The sequence below is a fragment of the Poecilia reticulata genome, chromosome 2 (assembly GCF_904066995.2).
Source record: "Poecilia reticulata chromosome 2, P_reticulata-male-v2, whole genome shotgun sequence".
NCBI lineage: Eukaryota > Metazoa > Chordata > Actinopteri > Cyprinodontiformes > Poeciliidae > Poecilia > Poecilia reticulata.
The window spans coordinates 26,526,538-26,544,537 of record NC_088831.1 but is presented as its reverse complement, the minus strand read 5'-3'; the positions used below and the strand labels follow the sequence as shown (position 1 = coordinate 26,544,537).

The 18,000-nt window shown below is 37.5% G+C and overlaps 2 protein-coding genes across 2 annotated transcripts in view; one reads left to right on the top strand and one right to left on the bottom strand.

The window, feature by feature from the left end:
- Positions 1 to 7,485, bottom strand: part of tmtops2b (teleost multiple tissue opsin 2b) — a 37,794-nt gene extending 30,309 nt beyond the window's left edge. The window contains exon 1 of the mRNA XM_008434773.3: positions 6,538 to 7,485. Within this exon, the coding sequence (XP_008432995.1) occupies positions 6,538 to 6,904 (367 nt within the window). The 5' untranslated portion in view covers positions 6,905 to 7,485. The remainder of the gene's footprint in view (positions 1 to 6,537) is intronic.
- A 7,334-nt stretch (positions 7,486 to 14,819) lies between these two features.
- Positions 14,820 to 18,000, top strand: part of uxs1 (UDP-glucuronate decarboxylase 1) — a 35,813-nt gene continuing 32,632 nt past the window's right edge. Inside the window, exon 1 of the mRNA XM_081602929.1 lies at positions 14,820 to 15,574. Within this exon, the coding sequence (XP_081459055.1) occupies positions 15,484 to 15,574 (91 nt within the window). The 5' untranslated portion in view covers positions 14,820 to 15,483. The remainder of the gene's footprint in view (positions 15,575 to 18,000) is intronic.

The window sequence follows — 18,000 nt, the reverse complement described above, 5'->3', positions numbered from 1 at the left end:
AAATTATCTTGCAGATAAGCTGAACTATATATTGCACAAGTAAACAAAGTTGCACAGAGTTATTGTTCTGCACAGGCTGACAAAGCTAAGCAAATAAACAAAGGGGTCAGGCAAAGAAGGGAAAAAATACCAGAAAAAGGGACGACTGTCATATTTATCATATCTTAACACTGCATTGCATTACATTCAAGCTTGATACGCATCATTGTGCAAAATATGAGCAAGACTATTTCTTTAAAAGAAATGAACTGAGAAAGCTCCGGGGTTTATAAAGCAACATTACTTTAAGATAAAACAAGTTTCCGTTGCTTTCTCATGTTGCTGAAGCAGTTTTACTTTCTGTAGTTGCCTGACATTATAGATGTACCAACTTTAGCAATTACATGCTTCATTTAATTAGCTTTTTATCAGTTCTCTGTAGCATTTAACTGTGCCAGGATTTAAATTAAAAACGTAACACAAAAGGTAAATTACATGCCAGAAAGGCAAAGACCAAACGTTTATTGAAATTCATAACAGCAGTAGCACTAAGAGCAACTTGTGGCCATTTTTTGTTCTTAATTCTTTTATTTTACACAATGCAAATGCTCACTCACCTTTTTGCAAGAAAGCTATCATATTTTAAGTTCCCTATTTCTACTTGCAGAAATGTAGGGAATGGGGAATTGATCGGGATGTACTGAAAGGAAAGCCGGAGCCGACTTTCATCATGAGACCGCTCAGCCTGACAGAGTTTATCAGTTTTCTGTATGTGGCTCTTTGCCTGGGGCCAAATTCATGACTGGCACAAGTGCTCCCAGTGAGTTGACCCAATTACAAGATCTATCTATTGCTTATTGATATAATGTGAATTGGGTGAACCCACTGGGCGTACAGGACAAACTTACAAATTGCCTTTTGAGTAAATGCAATTAACCAACGTCGTGTCAAGCTGACCTGGGTTAAACGCGATTCATTTGTACTGACAAACAATAGGTGCAGACCTCAAGCGTAGACTACAAAGCGCCACAGTGTAGAATGGGTAACTCCTTTATGAGTAAATTCACGTTATTGTCCAAATATTAGCACCAGTGAACCTGGGGTATTAAAATGGGAATCAGTCAAGGGAGGTGTGTGGTTTACCCTCACGTATGATCAGTTCTAAATCGATCGGGGATGTACTCAAAGGAAAGCCGGAGCTCACGTTCATTATGAGACCGCTCAGCCTGACCTGAGTCAAAAAAGCCAGATGCAGCAAAGACATGATGATGCAGTGAAATACTGAGGCTTCTTCCCAGTACAGGCCACAGGAAACATGAGATAAGAGATCAAAAATAAAAGAATACAATTACTCAGGGCATGCAGTATGTCACAGAAACAACTCAATCTATTTGTTGCTCTAAACAACCAGAAGATTGAAAGCAGATGAACACCCTTCCCTACACCCAGGATGTTTGAGTCTGTGCAACAAGCAACTGAACGAGATCTATTCGATGAATAAAAGCGAAACATCTTTTGAAGAACATATAAAGAGTCCCTTTCTATAAAAACAAAAGGCTTTAATCGAGAAAAAAACAATGTAAAAGATAGTATATACATGATATAAATCACAATGTAACAGTGTATTTACAGGAGTAAGTCTGTTTTTTGGGGGTTTTTTTCTCAACATTTGGCAACGTTAAGATCCTGTAGCGACATACCATGCTGGGGAGGCGCGCTGACGCAAGGCCAAGTTGCAAAGAGGACCGTGTCATTTTAAAAAAAACATGCTCACTTGAAACGAACACCATCAGCAGACAGGCATACTGTGGAAGCTGACAACAGGTAGGCAGGAATCTCACACGTACAAGGTAAAAGTCAAGACATAAAGACTGAAAGCAGATGAGCATGAGTCATCCAGCTCAGGTCGGCTCCTGGCATTTGGTTCCATATAGAAAAGCAAAAGGTAAACGGATTGAAAAGGTGATTGCACAAGAGATGAGATATGACACAGATGTTGGAAAAGATGGCAGATGTCTGTGTCTTTGCCATTCCTCAGTAGAATAGATGAGATCCTTTGTGAGCCTTGCTTGATTTTTATCCCTGTTTGAATCGAGCCTGCTGAAGCATATGGTGATCAATTGTGACGTTGCAACTTAATGCAAATTAATCTTTGATTATGGTTCTCTGGTTAGTCTCCTGGCAATCTTATCTGAAGTAAAAGCAAAAGAGCAAGAACAATGGCTAAATAAATTATTAAGATTTATTATGTTTGATTGGCACCCACAAAAACTGTGAATGATTGTGTACTGCTGCCCCAACAAGGCAATTATTTGGTAAAATGCCAAAAAACTTTACAGCGCCAGGTATTTTTCAATTACTATCTAAACCTCAAAATATGAGTACAAAGACCGACTTTGTACTTTTTTTGTAAGTTTGAAAGGAAAAGACTTTCATTTCTAAGAATCACAGCCTGCTTTCCACCAGATATGTGCGTATTATGACACAACAGAATATACAGAAAAATTCAGAAGGGCAGTGGATCAAGCTTTGTTTATGCAGAAATCACGCGCCTTCAGTGCAGCACAGAGGCCCCAGGCAAAATGAAGTCCAAACACCTGCTCATTTTTAACACAGCATGAAACATTCAAGGCTTCTGGGTGTGAAATTATCATAATGCTCCACCAAAATCCCCACTGTGAAATGATAAGAAAGCAAACAAACATGAATATAGAAACAAATAAGACTAAGCTCAAAACTGCTCCATTGGTGCAGAGAAATTAAAGATATTTTGATGGAAATGTATTTGTCTCAATAAACCTTTTCATGTTAAACCAAAAGTTTTATAGGATTTATGCAATACAACTGAGGTCAGCAACCTTTATAATCCAAAGAGATATTTTTGCTCTTGAGCTTCCAAAAGAAAAAGTTGTTTTAATAAAAATTGGCTATTAGATGTTTTGGAACACTTGCTAATAAAATAAATTTATTCTGTGATTAAATTATATTTTAAAAATTATTCAATACAATTTTAGCTTTAGAGCCAGGAGAAATGGCAAACCTGTACAAAAACAAAGTAATGAAAAATGATTTTGCATCTAAAGCGTGGAAAACAAAAAAAAACATGAAAATTCCAGCCCAATGACAAAAAACTGAAAATGTCCATAAAATTATAGCAAAAAATACTCAAAGTGGACTTTTTAAAATGTTCCTGTACTTAAAAAAACCTCCACTGTTTATCACTTCAGAGTCTTACTTTATTTAGTAGTAAGAATCTGAGAATAAAAAAAAAAATCAGAGCACCTAAATTTGTTGAGAAGTAACCCAACTAGCAAACAGAGTCCACCTGTAAATAATTTACTTTTAGAAGAAGTGCAGTGGTTTTGTGAAAGCCTCAGAGGTTTGTTAGAGAAGATAAGAGAACAAACAGCATCATGAAGGTCAAGAAACAGAGCAGACCATTCAGGGATGAAGTTGTAGAAATGCTAAAAGCAGAGTAAGCTTATGAAACAACATTTCAAGCTTGAACAAGTCACAGAGCTGTCTTCAGTCAATCACGTTAACAATGAAAGTGAATGGCACAGCAGCATGCCTGCCAGGATAAGTTACGTTCACACAGCATGTGAATGTGACCCTGATCTGATATTTTTGCCCACGAAAAAGTCAGACCCAATTTGCCATTTTCCTTTGAGGTAGCAAAGATGCATAAAATCCAAATAATTTACAATGAGGTTTGTGGCCGTAATGAGTCAAAATGTGAAAAGGTTCAATGTGTATGTATGATTACTTTTGCAAGGCACTGTATATCAGCTAAAGGCAGCAAAATTAACAAGCTGTTTGCGTCGGTTTTCGACACACTTGACATTTTGAAAGTGGAAAACCAGAAATTATCTGAAGCCTGATGGCAAATTATGAAAGATTTAAAAATCACACCTTGAAATAAGCATTTGCTGTCCGTGTTGCCTCTTGTACTTAGCCACTAATGGAATCCATTTGCAATATTTTAGAGTGACATTTGGTCTTTCACTTGCAACTCAAGGCTAACCACTGCCTGTCATTTAACGCAAGAATGACAAGTAAGATAGGTAAAATTTGTAGAAATGACAGGTAAAATGCTTATGAAGAACTTTGCCATTACATTTAACATCAGGGGACATATTATGACCGGCTCACTATGATGACTGTGTAGCTGTTTGCCTGTTGGTTCTGATCAAATCAAGCAAAAGGGAATGTCCATTTTGAAGCTCTTCAGGAAAGTGATGCTCTGAACTGAAGGACCTTCTAGTAATTGGTAAAAAGAAATTAGTTTTTGAGCTTTAAAGCTTTGGTTTATTTGTTCACTCACACCTGATGGCCCAGTCTCCTGGGACTTCACATTGATATCAGCTGTTCAGCTAGTATCCCTGCAATATGTAGCTAACAAGAATGCAAATGAGCTCAGCAGTCTTATCTAATATTTCCAGAAGCGGTTACTGGAGAATCCAATTTGTTACTCTGTCACACCACCTTCTGGACAGATACACAAAAAACCTTCAGCCAAAGGCTCTGCAATCCCCAGCATCGGTATCAAAACACCTAGCTCCCTGAGACCTGTCAGCGTTTAATAAGAAAAAAAAACAACTAATCTTAGTGTTTGTCTTTAAGGGAAAGTGTATCTTGAACATGGTGAGATAGTTTGTAAAAATTGGATTTTAGTTTTCTATGGCGAGTGCAGATCTGAGCAGACATTTTAAGTGATAACTTAATAAGCTATTTTTCACCGTTTTCAAACTGTCACAGTTGCAGTTTGTGCGCCGCAGTGCAAACAATGTGGTAAATAAAACTATCTCGCTCTGCAGTAAAAGTCCCTCATGAAAAAAATGCAACAGATTTAACCCAACTCTGAAATATTAAGTAATAATATAACACTTGCTAATGTGCATGTCAGAATAATAGTGTGTCATCTTCTAATCTTGCCCAAACTGTAAGAAACTATTAGTTAAACAAGCACCTTAAAGCTCTGAATGATAGCAAATTTGCCGCATTTAAAATAATTGTTTTTACAATTGCATTGCTACCCAAGCAGAAACAACATTAGTGCCTCTAATCTCCATCAGCCTCTCTGTCCCGGTTGTACGAGAGAAAAAATACTTCCAGCGCAGCATCTAATTAGGTTTGACAATTTAAGAGATTTGCTGCCATTTCAAACTTTACTGAAATAGGTAGCTTATTGAAAAGCTCTGTTCATTTCAACTGGTTTATAATCTCTATTGTATGTTAAAATAACTATAACTGGAGAGACAGCTCAAGATCAGAATGGAGCAATTATCTATTGATGCACTCTCGCTTCCCCACCTGTTGCTGCCAGTCAGATGGCTGAAAGGCAACACATTTACCTTCATTGCAAGAGTTTATTTCAGATGTGTAAAATGATCATGAAACACAGAGATAGTTAATGAGTGGAAACCAAAGATCCTTCAACTATTAAGGTAACCAGGGAGTGTGCAGTGCCTAACAACCTGGCACTGTCTATGAAGGTGATCTGGCCAACTGCAACAACCCCAGATCACAGCAATACCCCTTCAGGCTTGTACAGAAGGTATGATGGGTGTATCACTTCCTCTGCCTCTCTTCTTCTGTAACAGGGTAAAATCTGGATTCATCAACACACATGGCATTTTTCCACTGATCCAGACTCCAATCTTTATGCTGCCCAGCAAAGTTTTTCCCTGGTTACCCTCACAGATCCGCTTCGTCCCAATTCCTTGAGCTTCCTTCGCACTGTGTGTGGAGACGTTCTTACTTTCACTACTGAAAAGAACCAGCGAGTTCTCCTGTTTTTGGTTTCACCACACATTTAAGAAATTGCTAATCATAATCTTTAAAGTTTATTTTTTACAAACACACTTCTTATTGTAAATATGATGGTTCCCCCACTATCATTTCTGTCCTGAATAATGCATTGGACGGTTTTTCACCAAATTTTGGAAGTTCCAGCAATTCCCCTTAGATGTTTTCATTACTGGATTACTACTCATTAAGTTTTCTAAAATAAATGAGCATATTTTTCCTGACCACATGGATGTGTCTTCTGACATGGTTGTTTAAGAAACGAGGCTGATCACTGCTACCAGCTGAAATATGATCATCTATCCTATAATTATCCAAAACCACATCTGCTTTGCTAAATATGGGTAGCGACTGTTTGCTTTAGGGCTTTATAGACAGGCAATGTGTTAGTAGCTGATGGGATTTCATTGTGAAGTCAGCCATCATCCCTTTTTTTTTAAATGCACCATAAAGTTATAGTAAAAGAAATGCTGCAAATACGTATAAAAACCTGCAGCTATTCCAAGTCTAAATGGGAATTTGTTTAACAAAAATATCACTTTGTTCCCTCTTCCCTCCTGTGACATCTGTCTCTTGCATACTGTACATGTGTCCCTCGTGTAGGATTTATGCCAATTTCGTTGGTTATTTATATTAATTAAAAGTTACACTCAAATGATAAGAAAGTAAAAATCAATGCATTAAATTGAAAAAAGAAACTGAGCTGGACACGTCCTGCTGGAGATTGTGAGAGCAGAAGAAGACACGTACCGAAGCAGGAGTTGATGAAGCCGTACCAGCTGCAGCCGCCGCGCCCCAGCAGCCACTTTCCCCGGATGCTGGAGGCGAAGCTGAGCGTGGTTCCAAACAAACACACCAGCATGTCGCTGACGCTGATGTTCAGCAGCAGCATGTTCACCGGCGTGCGCAGCTTCTTGTATTTGCAGAACAGCAGCAGGACTATGAAGTTGTTCAGGAAGCCGAAAGTCATGATGAAGCCCAGGACGACGGAAAGCACGACGAAGCCCGCCGGGGAGAGCTTCGCCGCGCCCGCGGACGCGTCGCCGGGCTTCAGGTCATCGCTCTGGTTGAAGCTGTAATTCACAGCGCCCTGACCAGAAAACATCCTGTGGTCCATTCATCTAACTCTGTCTTTGATCTGGAGGAGTTTGGTCGCGCTGGACAAAGCAACCGTGCGACTCATTTCATACGTGGAAAGTTTTGTTTTCTTTTTCTTTTTTTTTTTTTGTTTCTTTTGTTTTTTTTTAAAAAGCGGTATTTTTCTCAAGTTTTTCCCTGGGCTGATTTTGCTCGCGCAACCTGAGAGCCTCGCGTTAAGTTCAAAACGCACATACCTCCAAAATAAAAACTCCTTTCCAAGAAGAAAAAAGAAAAGGGGGCAGGGGGGGCACCTGTTAACCTCAATGCATCACTCCTTCTGTGTTCAGCGCGCAGAGATCAGATGAACCTCACATTTCTGTTAAAAAGTCAACACCGTGCCAGGTTAAATTGAAAGCAGGATGCTGCAGTATTAATTCTTCGGGGAAGCTTGTCATCTTCAAGTGCATTAGAGTTGATTGTAATCCGTCCTCACAGTGCAGACTCCAGCAGGATTAACATGCAGTGGTTTCCAGCAGCTTTAAAGGCACGGCTGCTCTTACGTCACGAAAGACTGTGGCCGACTGGGGGAGGCGCGTGCGTGTTTTTGTGGCGTTTGTTTTAACGCGAAATACGCATTTAAAATGAAAACATTTCCATTAATTTATATCAATAAGGCTTTCAATTTTGATGTGTTGGTACTGGGGAATAAAGGGACAGTCTTGGTTACACAGAGGTTAGCAAATGCAAAAGAAATGTTTTCATTCGGAGTTAATTATCTGAATGAAAAGAAAGTTTAAAAAGAAAAAAAATTACTTCATCAGCTGGTGGGAATACTGGCTGAAAAGCCTGGGGCAAGTAGATGAAGCAGAAAAAATGACAAAAAAAAAAATAAGATGCCGTGCAGATGCCTGTGGGTGGTTTTACATCACAGCCTACGGTATCATTACATCAAGAGGGGCAGAAGTGCTGAAAACAACAAAAAAGACGAGGTTTGTTGAAGATAGTATGATTTTTTTTTTTTTTTTCCCCAGTCCAGACTTAATTCATTAAACGAAATCAAACCTAAAAAAAATCATTAATGGCCCCAGACCGGGGCAGTAGCCTTTCAGGGTGATAAAGCTAAAAGAAAATAACATTGTTAACACACACACACACACACACACACACACACACACACACACACACACACACACACACACACACACACACACACACACACACACACACACACACACACACACACATCAGCCATCTTTTTTCTCTTGATAAATGAAACTACTTGCTATATTTACTCCGGTTATTCTTGTCTGAATGTTTTGAGTGTAAAAAAATAATAAAAATAAAAAATAAGAAAGAAAACTGTTTCCCAACATTGTTCATGTTTTACTGATATTAACACATCTTGGTTCTCACTTTCAGCTGGAGTTTGGTTTCTCATATCTCTCAGAATGACGTGCTGTCCATGTTTCTGTCAGAAAGCCATTGCTCACTGTCAGCTTTGTTGGGTAGATAAGGTTTATTCTTTAGAAAGTACACTCAAACTTCCCTTTTATTAGCAAACAGTCCAACTCTCATCAAAGCTCCACACTAGGTGCATTAACTACACAACTCTACGACAGAGAATCCTTTTAATGATTTATTTTCATCTCTCTACTACTTGTTTCTGAATCACTATGTTTGTTTTGTGATAGAACTGTTTTGAATTTGCACTATAGGTTCAAAAGTGCTGTGGCACGACCCCACTTAGCAGTAAATACCTTTTGATGCTGATACTCTCGCTCGACATTTCCAAGTGAAGATTTCTCAAGAAAATTGTAAATTAGTTCTGTTAATGTAGCTACACAGCAGGAGTTCTTGTTGTAATAATATCAGGGTCAGAGCGCGCAAGGCAAATCTTTATTTTGCATGTTTTTATGCTAATTCAGGTCATTAACAGCTGTCAGATGGCCCAACTCCCCCAGCAGATGGGATGTTCAGAAAAATCATCCCTGAGGGACATCAGCATGCAATTATATAACCACGTTAAACATGTCAAAGATGATCTGGTGTAAACGGTCATGAATGTCTTTCATTTGAAATTATGTTATCTCACTGCTTCCAACATTTAATTTTTAGTTTTCCACTCTGTCCGCTGAGGGAACGATGTTTGATAAGAGTTTTTTTTAAGGGTTTTTTTTTTTTTGCTTTTGTCATCTTCCCTGATCAAACAAACCTTTTAAAGTGAAATTGCCTTTTTATAAGAAGTTACTTTTTAAAATCAAGCATTTATATTATTTACCCTCATTGCTGTTCCTAGTTCAAGTAAGTTAAACTATCTTATTTTCTTACAGAGTTAAACTGATATCTACAGTATATTATTATGAAGGCAGGTTTCAACAATGTCACGTCACTTTTCCTGCAGTTTCCCCAAAACTAAAATGAATGGACAGATAAAATCTGAGAGGCCCCTCTGCAAACATTTTTCAGCTTCATAAGCTTAAAATCGGTTAATGATACACATTTCTGGAACCCTTGGCACATAAAATCTGTAAATGATTCAAATATTATGGTTTAATTCCCAAAAGAAGGTCAAGAGTGTTACTTTTTTTGCCAAAAGTCCACACTGTATTTAGCACTCTGAATTAAAATTTCAAACATGTTTAGTTGATTTTAGTGATGCTTTTAAGTGTTAACACTGTGAATGCTGTGATACTAAAGATTACTATCTGGGTGTAGTGCTGTGTTTGCACCAATTACCTAAATTGTATAAATTAAATTTAACAGAAAACCTCTAAAGGAATTAAAACTGGGAGATGACTGAAACAAAAATACTGTGAATATTGAGCCAATGAAAGGTGCTTATCTCCTACATTAGGGCCATTTCTGTCCTGGTAGTTTATATTTGTACTTTAGGTAAACATGGCCCCAATAAATCTATCTTGATTCCTAGAAAAGATTCCTGTGGCATAAATGCACCCTCAGATTATGTTAGAGTTTGAAGAAAATAATCTACTTTAAATTTAACACCCTTAGGAGATAAACAGGTAAACAAAAATGACACGCATCCTCCTGCCAGTCTAAATACATCAAACGGACAACTACTGTCCAACAGAGAGAAAAACTAATTGAATTATATATTTGGCTGAGTACTCATCATCTTCCTAATTACAATGAAAGGATTCAACTTGATCAATGTCCAGCAACACATCCCATCTCCACAGATGGATTTATCTAGCAGCCTATTTTGATGCTCCTTTTGGATCATCACCTGCCTGTTTCTGCTCACAGGTTCCAAAAACAAGGCCGATAGGTAATATTGCAAAACAAAACAAACAAGACACGAGAAATATGGGTAGATGCAAAATATGTACTTAATAATGTCATTTCCAGCCATCATGCAAAGGCCTCCAGGGGTCACTGACTTTCCCACCTGCCCTTGGGTGAGAGGCAGAGAATACGCTGGACCTGCACTGCTCTGTCAGATGGATTAGCATGAATCAGACAAACACACAGCAGCTGCCAGGTTAGAAACACAGAATAACCTGGGTAAATGGGCAGCAGGAACCAAATGCACCACTGCTTTGTCTTCACACCACGGGATGTGTTGTTAACACCCAAGCTTTTGTTTTTTGGTAAGATCCGTAGCAATGTTTCTGAATCGATATGGAGGAACTTGCACTGCTAGCAGCTGAGATCAAGATCCCAAAAGCGCTTCTGTGACATCTACAGTATATCCTGATGCTGTGGTGAATATCTGAGGTAAAGCCCAGAGCAGTAATTGGAGAGATTAAAACCACCTATCAATCCGCTGATCTCCTGTCTGAAAGAAGACTATGCGTCATTGATTTGGACAAGAAAAACACAATTTTGTTTTGTTGTGTATTTTTTGATGTCAAATAGAGATAAATACTTGCAGATCAGGATTTTTAAGAAATGCAATTTAAAGCTTTTCCTCAAGGGTCAATACCTTGCATGTTTCAGAACCTTCCCTGTTTTAAGATTAGCCTCAATTAGTTCATTACCTGACCTGTATGGCATGTGATGACATGCAGTGATTGAACATGAACATGGATGAATGTGTCTGAATCAAAAAGCAAAGCACACACAAGAGGCAGGTTGACAAATAATAAAGCATTTTCTTTCACAAACACTTGGTGTCAAGAAATCAACGACATGCAAAATGGTGATGCATACAGAGAGTAAAAGGTGGACCTGACAAAGCTGAAAATCTAAAAAATAGAGGGTAAACACAATGCAGAGTGATTAATGTAACAATAAACATGTGAATCTAAATAACTAAATGTGGAACAACTGAAGGGGAGCATGAACTGATTGAGAATTACTAACAAAAAACAGAGATAGGAGACTGTTAACAATGTTGAGTTTCTATGAGTCTGTTGCTGAGAGTGCGATTTCTTCTGCCATCATTTGTTGTAGCAGCATCAGAGCCATGGACTTAAAAAGGCACAGTAGCCTGATAAAAGGGCTGATTCTGTTCTGGGAACTACTGAGGACTAGCTGGAGGTAACTGTAAAAAGGATTCTTCATAAAATCAAGAAAATTATGGATAACCCTGGATCTTCTTCAGGAGGCTGCTATTCAATGAGTGTCTTCAGTCAGAGACTTATTCACTACTGCTGTAACACAAACCACTGCAGGGGATCCTTCCTGCTCACAGCAGTAAACCTCAACAGCAACTTTTTGAAGTTCAGTATGAGTTAAAGCAATGAAGTGTTTTCAAATTCAATTGAGATCAGAAAACCTTTGCCAGAAATGAGCAAAAGAATCCACTAAATGTAAGATCCCCAAAACAAAGTAAAAAAAAAAATGAAACAGGAGACAAGATAACTTAACAGATCATAAGACAGCACCAGACAAATCTAGTATACAAACACGAAATGAGCCCAAAATGGCAGACCCCTAGATCAAAGTGTCAAAGAAAAACCAAAGTCTTTCACATCATTGCAATCTGCCCTTTAAAGGCCTCACAGTGGGGCTCGTTTAATTAAATTTGTGAACCAATTTCTTATCCTTATTTTGAATCACAACAGTGTGAATTGATACAATTCAGTGTTTATTTACATTATTGTTCCCCCAGCTTAGTATTCACAGCAATTTCACAGTATGCTGCAGAGCTATACAGTTGTTCACCTTGGCTGGCCGTCTATCAAATGCATCCCTTTCTCAATTGAGGTGAAAAATTGAAGAATTTTAGCTTCATTTCTTATGTCAAACATATACAAGCAAAGTGACGTAACATTATGAGTAATTAAATGTATTTCTTCTGAAAAAAATTGAACAGCTATGTCAGCTGAAGAAAACTCTTTCCCAGAAACTTTCATCACTTTCCAAGCATTTCATGATATGTTTGGGGTTAAATAAACGTTGTGTCCTGACAAGAAGGACACCAGTGTTTAAGCAGATAATTTGAAATTAATTGAAAAGTTGATAACCAAGAATTGATTTTCTGTTTTTTCATTGTTCTTCTTCACAAATTAAATATAGACAGCAGTTATAAAAATAAAAAAAAATTCATTAAGCAATCTTACTCAGCCATGTCTATCTTTCTCATCAAGGCATCTGTAGGAAGTATTTCCAAGGGAGTCTGATTGCATTTGTAAATTTCACACTGCGTAGACAACGCAGCCACATAAAGTATTAACATTCACTTGTTCACTTATGACCTTAGCTGCTTTAATCAGTGCTTTTTAATACCGACCATGGCGAAGACAGAAAAGCTTATTTGAACATCAAAAAAAACACAAACATGAAAAACTAACATTAACAAAGGCAATAAAGATTATCACCAGAGATCTGAAAACCTCTGGTTCAAAGGCTGCGCATTCATGAAGCTGTAAAAAATAACTTCCAGGACGTAGCATTGTGTGAAACCTCACAGAGAGAGAAATCTGTTAATGTTGCTGTGAGTGAATTGTAAAAACACAAACAGACATGACATCTGAAGAGCTTTAGGCTGACGGATGAGAGACGTGGAGGCATGACAGGAAGTGGAGCAGCTGCCTAGAGACAAAATTGAAGACATTCTGCCACTTCTAATTTTCCCTCTGACTGATTGCTGCACATGTACATATAAAATAAATTTCTTTCACTTGTGTGAATCAGACCATTGATAGATGATGCAGTGTGCTGCTGAAGATTCAGTCATTCAGAACATGACAAGCCAACGTACTGAAATAGAAGGGTACTGTTTCAAGTTCAAACCAAAAGAAAATGTGAAAAGTCTTTATAAACAGGAACAGTTCAGTTGTCCTTTATTTATCGCTTATGATGTTGCAGTGAACATATAGACCTTTTTTTTTTTTTGAGTCATTCTGCTTTCAAAATCAATGAATGCTTAGCTGATTGGGTTCATCTTAAATAAGAACTTTATAAAATGATGTGGTGTGTAAAAAGAAGAAAAAACGTCAATATGATAAAAGCTTTACTGGGAAACTATTTCTGTTGAGGTGCAGTTCACGAGGAGGATCAAAGCAAGCCCAGATCACAAAGCACCATACAAAAACAGACAGTTTATACTGCAAGACATAATCTACTAAAAAAAATTACAAGTTTTGTGCTGTTTCTGGTAAGACCCTCAAAGCTGAACTTTTTAAATTGATGCTTTGAAGTATGAGCTTAACAAGAATCTGGTAAACTGCAGAAGTATTTTGTGATCCAGCTGAAGGCACACACACATACAGACAAGTTTTAAAAACTGTGAGCTGACGCCAGTCTTAGCCAGGATTCTCTTGTAAAAGAGATTATTAATCTCAATGGGATTTCCTGGGGAAATAAATAATAATGTCAAGAGAAAATATTATACAAATTTATTCTGCTTGTGTTTTTTTTGTCCTGTTTATATGTTTCAGATCATATTTATCCACACCAAACAAAGAAACCTGAGTAAATTCCAAAAGCAGTTTTGTAATTATCTGCAGAGGGAAGAAAAGTTAATCTTCCCTTTTTTGTGCCATTGGTTACTTGTAATTTATTCCATTTTTGGTACAATTACACTCGCTAAACCTGGTCCTAATCTCTAATGTAGAGCTTGCCTGACATGATAAATTAGGCTACAAATCTTAAACAAGCAGTTGCTGTTGCTGACAGAAATTTTGTAACAGATAAGAAGCAAAGCCATTGGCACCTACAAGTCTGGCAAAGGTTACAAAGCTCTTTCTAAGGTTTCGAGATTGCACAGAGAGACCCTTTATCCACAAACACAAAAAAACATTGAACAGTACGTGCCAAACTATTTCAGGAGTGACGGACTACCGACATCATTCCGAGAGTGGATTGACGACTCATGCGGAAGGTCACAAAAAAAAACAAGTACTACCAGTACTGCAGATTTTGCTTGCCTCAGTTAAAGTCAATGTTTGTGAATCAGCCATAAAAAAAAGAGACTGAATAAAGCTGGTATAGTTTGGAGAAATACAGGGAAAATCAACTGCAGAGCAAAAACAACATAAATACTCCTCTCCCAAAACCCATGATGACTTGTAAGTAAGACTAAAGAATATTCCGTTGTCTGATGTGATAAAAGTTGAGCTCTTTGGTAAGTTGTGGGTCCTGTTATATCTGGTATAAAACTAAATAATTTCAGAAAAAGAAACATTTCAACAAACAAACAAATTGTTCACCAACTAAATATTTTTTGCACTAAAAGCGTTGTGCTTACTTTTAAAAATGAGGGATTAATAATTTAAGTAATAATTCTTAGTCTGATGTCAATTTATAGTTGAAAACCATTAAAGCTGTGAACAGACCACACTGGCTGAAATGGGAACATCAAACTGGTATTGCATCTGTATTCACAAATATCAATCTGTTTCTGGAAATTTGAAACGACTGGCATAATGTTTAGGGATGTGTTTTTCCTTGCTTGCTTAACGCTAAGCAAGGAAAAAATCTTAGTAACGTGACACTGAAACAAAAGGTTTATTGTTTGAGTTTTGCTAAAGTGAAACGAACGTCATACAGGCTTATGAATCGAGCGACGAATAATCGCTCATCCGTTATTCCTCGGCCCAGCTGAGTGGAGCAACTTCGTCATGTTTGCACGCGTGGGACGTTTAAATGAGAGGCGGTTGTGTTTTTGCACCCTTGTCCGAATTTGAGACTAATTTTTGTGTTGTTTTTTGAAGTGAACGTAAGAAAACAGGCGGCGACTTTTAAGTAGCATGCTAGCCAGACGCGGCTAATGTGAAGCTAACGGCTAACCATTAGGGTTCGTACTGTTTTGGTATCGCAGTTCGTATTGTCAATACTGACGCATTTGTCCAGGATATACGATCATCTATAGTAACCCTTTTTCCCGTAAGGGAATAAATGTTAACTTTGTTAAATAAGCATTAACGTAGGGATGATTGTCATCACTCCACAGCATGCCTTGCCACCTGACAGCTAACTGTTTGCTACCTGTATACATTACGCTGCTAGCCACGTAAACTGCTTGGTGTTGACGTTGCAGGAGCAGCTAGAAAGCCTGTCCTCCCCAGGAGCTATTTACATTTTAAGTGACACCCAGCATTTATATTGACCCAGAAATCATCAGATGAAAACAGCATTGACCCAAAATGCACTAGCTGGAATTGAAAAGGTGGCCAACTGGTTTCCTGGATCTGTTGCTTGGATCGGATGATGAAGCGGGTCTTCTGGCTGCTTTCAGGCTTAAACAGAAGAATGATGAAGCTACTTTTTGCTCTCGCTTTGATCGCGTACATTGCTTGTGAGTACATTGTTTTGATATTCTTGTGATTTATCAAACATGATTATCTTAAAAAGAAATATCTCTTTACGATTATTTTTCAACTGCACATTGACACTGCTGTGGAAACTTCCAACCAACACAACAGGCTGCCGCAACTCCGTGTAGTGGTCAAGCACCCGAGATACAGATCATTAAACCCGAATGGTTCCCATTTAGACAAAATAAGAAAAACAAACAAACAAATGCAGGTAGGAAAAAATAGGTAACAGTATGATTTCCTGGCAACAGTTTCTACGTTTCCTGAGAGTCGTAATTTATTTAATAGAAGATAAATTCACAGTGTTAATGTTGAAATACCCGATTGTTTAACTACTGAATTAGAGCGTGGGTCTAAATGAAACGGGTTGGGTTTTTTACTAGAACTGTATGTTAGGCATGGATCAGTGCCTAACTGATCCATCCATACTCTGATAAAGTAAAACACCCCCGGTTTTACTTTATCAGAGTAGTTTTACTAACCTTTTAAAACAAAAATGGAAATTATCTAACTAATTTATTAGAAACAGAAAGGCAGCAATTATTCTTACTGATGCAAAAGCTATACAACATAATGTTTATTTTGGGTCTCTGTTGTATGTATTTATTGTGATTTCATTTGATATATTAACTTAAACAAAATTGAAGACTAAATAGTTTTAAAGTCCTTATTACATTGAATATTTGTTGTTTTATTCTGTTTATTGCCTAAAATGATTATGCTATGCTTTTAATACCTTGCTGGTAAGTCCTGGGATGCTCAGTATTTAGTCAGCTCATGCCGCTCATCATTTTAAAAATAAAGTTGCCTTAGTAAAAGATGGTGCTCCTTTCATTTCCACACCGTCGCTCTTGTTTTTTTGCAACCACAGACATTTCCAAACACTGTTGAAACAATATTTGTAATCTTAAATCTTCAATAATATCAGTGGCTGGCCCATGCCTTCACTGTGTTTAATGTTCTATAAATAGTACTGTGTAAGGGCCTAACAGTAACAGCTGTTGAGATTATCTGCCCATTTAACATAGAGTTCAAAATCTCAATATCAAGAATTTCTTTTAAAAAAAACCCCCCAAAAAACTGGGGTTTCACAAGATCAATAATACAGAACCACAACTTAAGAAAAATAAAAAAAACTTGCGGGTTTACACAACGTACAAAGAATAACTGAGACCAAAGTCATTTATTATGAATTTAGTTGATATTTGTCGAGCTACTTGTTTGCTAAAACCCGTAACATTTGCACATGAAGCACATTTAAATTCTTTAGAGTGATATTTAGTAAATTCCTAAAAACATTGAAGATCAATTGACGTTGGTCAAAACATTATTAGTTTATTGATTCGTGAGGATAAACCAAATCCATGGCCTTTTATGTTGCTAGAGCCTTTTGTGACTGTTATTGAACTTTAAGGAGATACTAAATCAAGACTCTTTGGTGTGATTATAGATCATAGGTTTAGTTGGACTGATTAAATATTGGCAGTTGGATGAGCTGCATTTCTTTGTTCACACAACAAACCAGCTTCAAATCAATTTAAGTGACTGGACAAATCAGATATGACCTACTTAACCTGTCATCAGGTCAATCATTCATCCCAGGTTTATGCTTCTATTTCTATTCTTAACCTGGCTAGGGAATAATTTCCCACATTATGCTAATGATATTTTATTTATAACATCAGCAGCTGCGTACCAACCTGTGGAACATTCTGATAGGCAGCGCTGCGTTAACAAAAACATCAAGATAATCTCTGTGAAACCTTACTGTGCTGTCAGGTGATTGCTTAAACTAACAAAAGATAAATATGTTATCATTATTACTTCTCTTAAAAGAAGCTTCTGTAAAAACAAGCCCCCACTTATTCAGACCTGGATTTTTCTTCAACTCCTTTAATTCATTTCTCAGTCAATCATGAAATCTAAACTGACATTTGTAAATGATTATCTAATGTAAAGACGCAGCTCAACAAATTAGAAAATCATTGCAAAGTTGATTTATTTCAATATTATAGTAATATTCGTGTTCATTTAGAATATAAAATGGTATGTAATTAAAAATGTTTACAAAAACGGCAACCAACTGAAATGAATTTTCAGTAGTCATAGAGGCAAATAGCCTGTGGATCTGCTGAAGTTGGCTTATAGTAGCTCTCAGCTTGACTGAATTGTTGGGTCTGGAGTGGCTGACCTTCCCTTTGACAGCATCCCATAGATTCTCAGTGGGATTTAGGTCACGTGAGTTTGTAGCCGCCTCGTTCGGATCGACATTTGTCTCTCTGAAGTGCCGGTCCGAGCATGGAGGATGGTCGCTTACAGTGCAGGCAATTTCAGTTAAGTTTCATATTGTCAAACTGGTACATTACATGCATCACGAGCAAACTTTAGAGACTATGTAGTGTTTAAA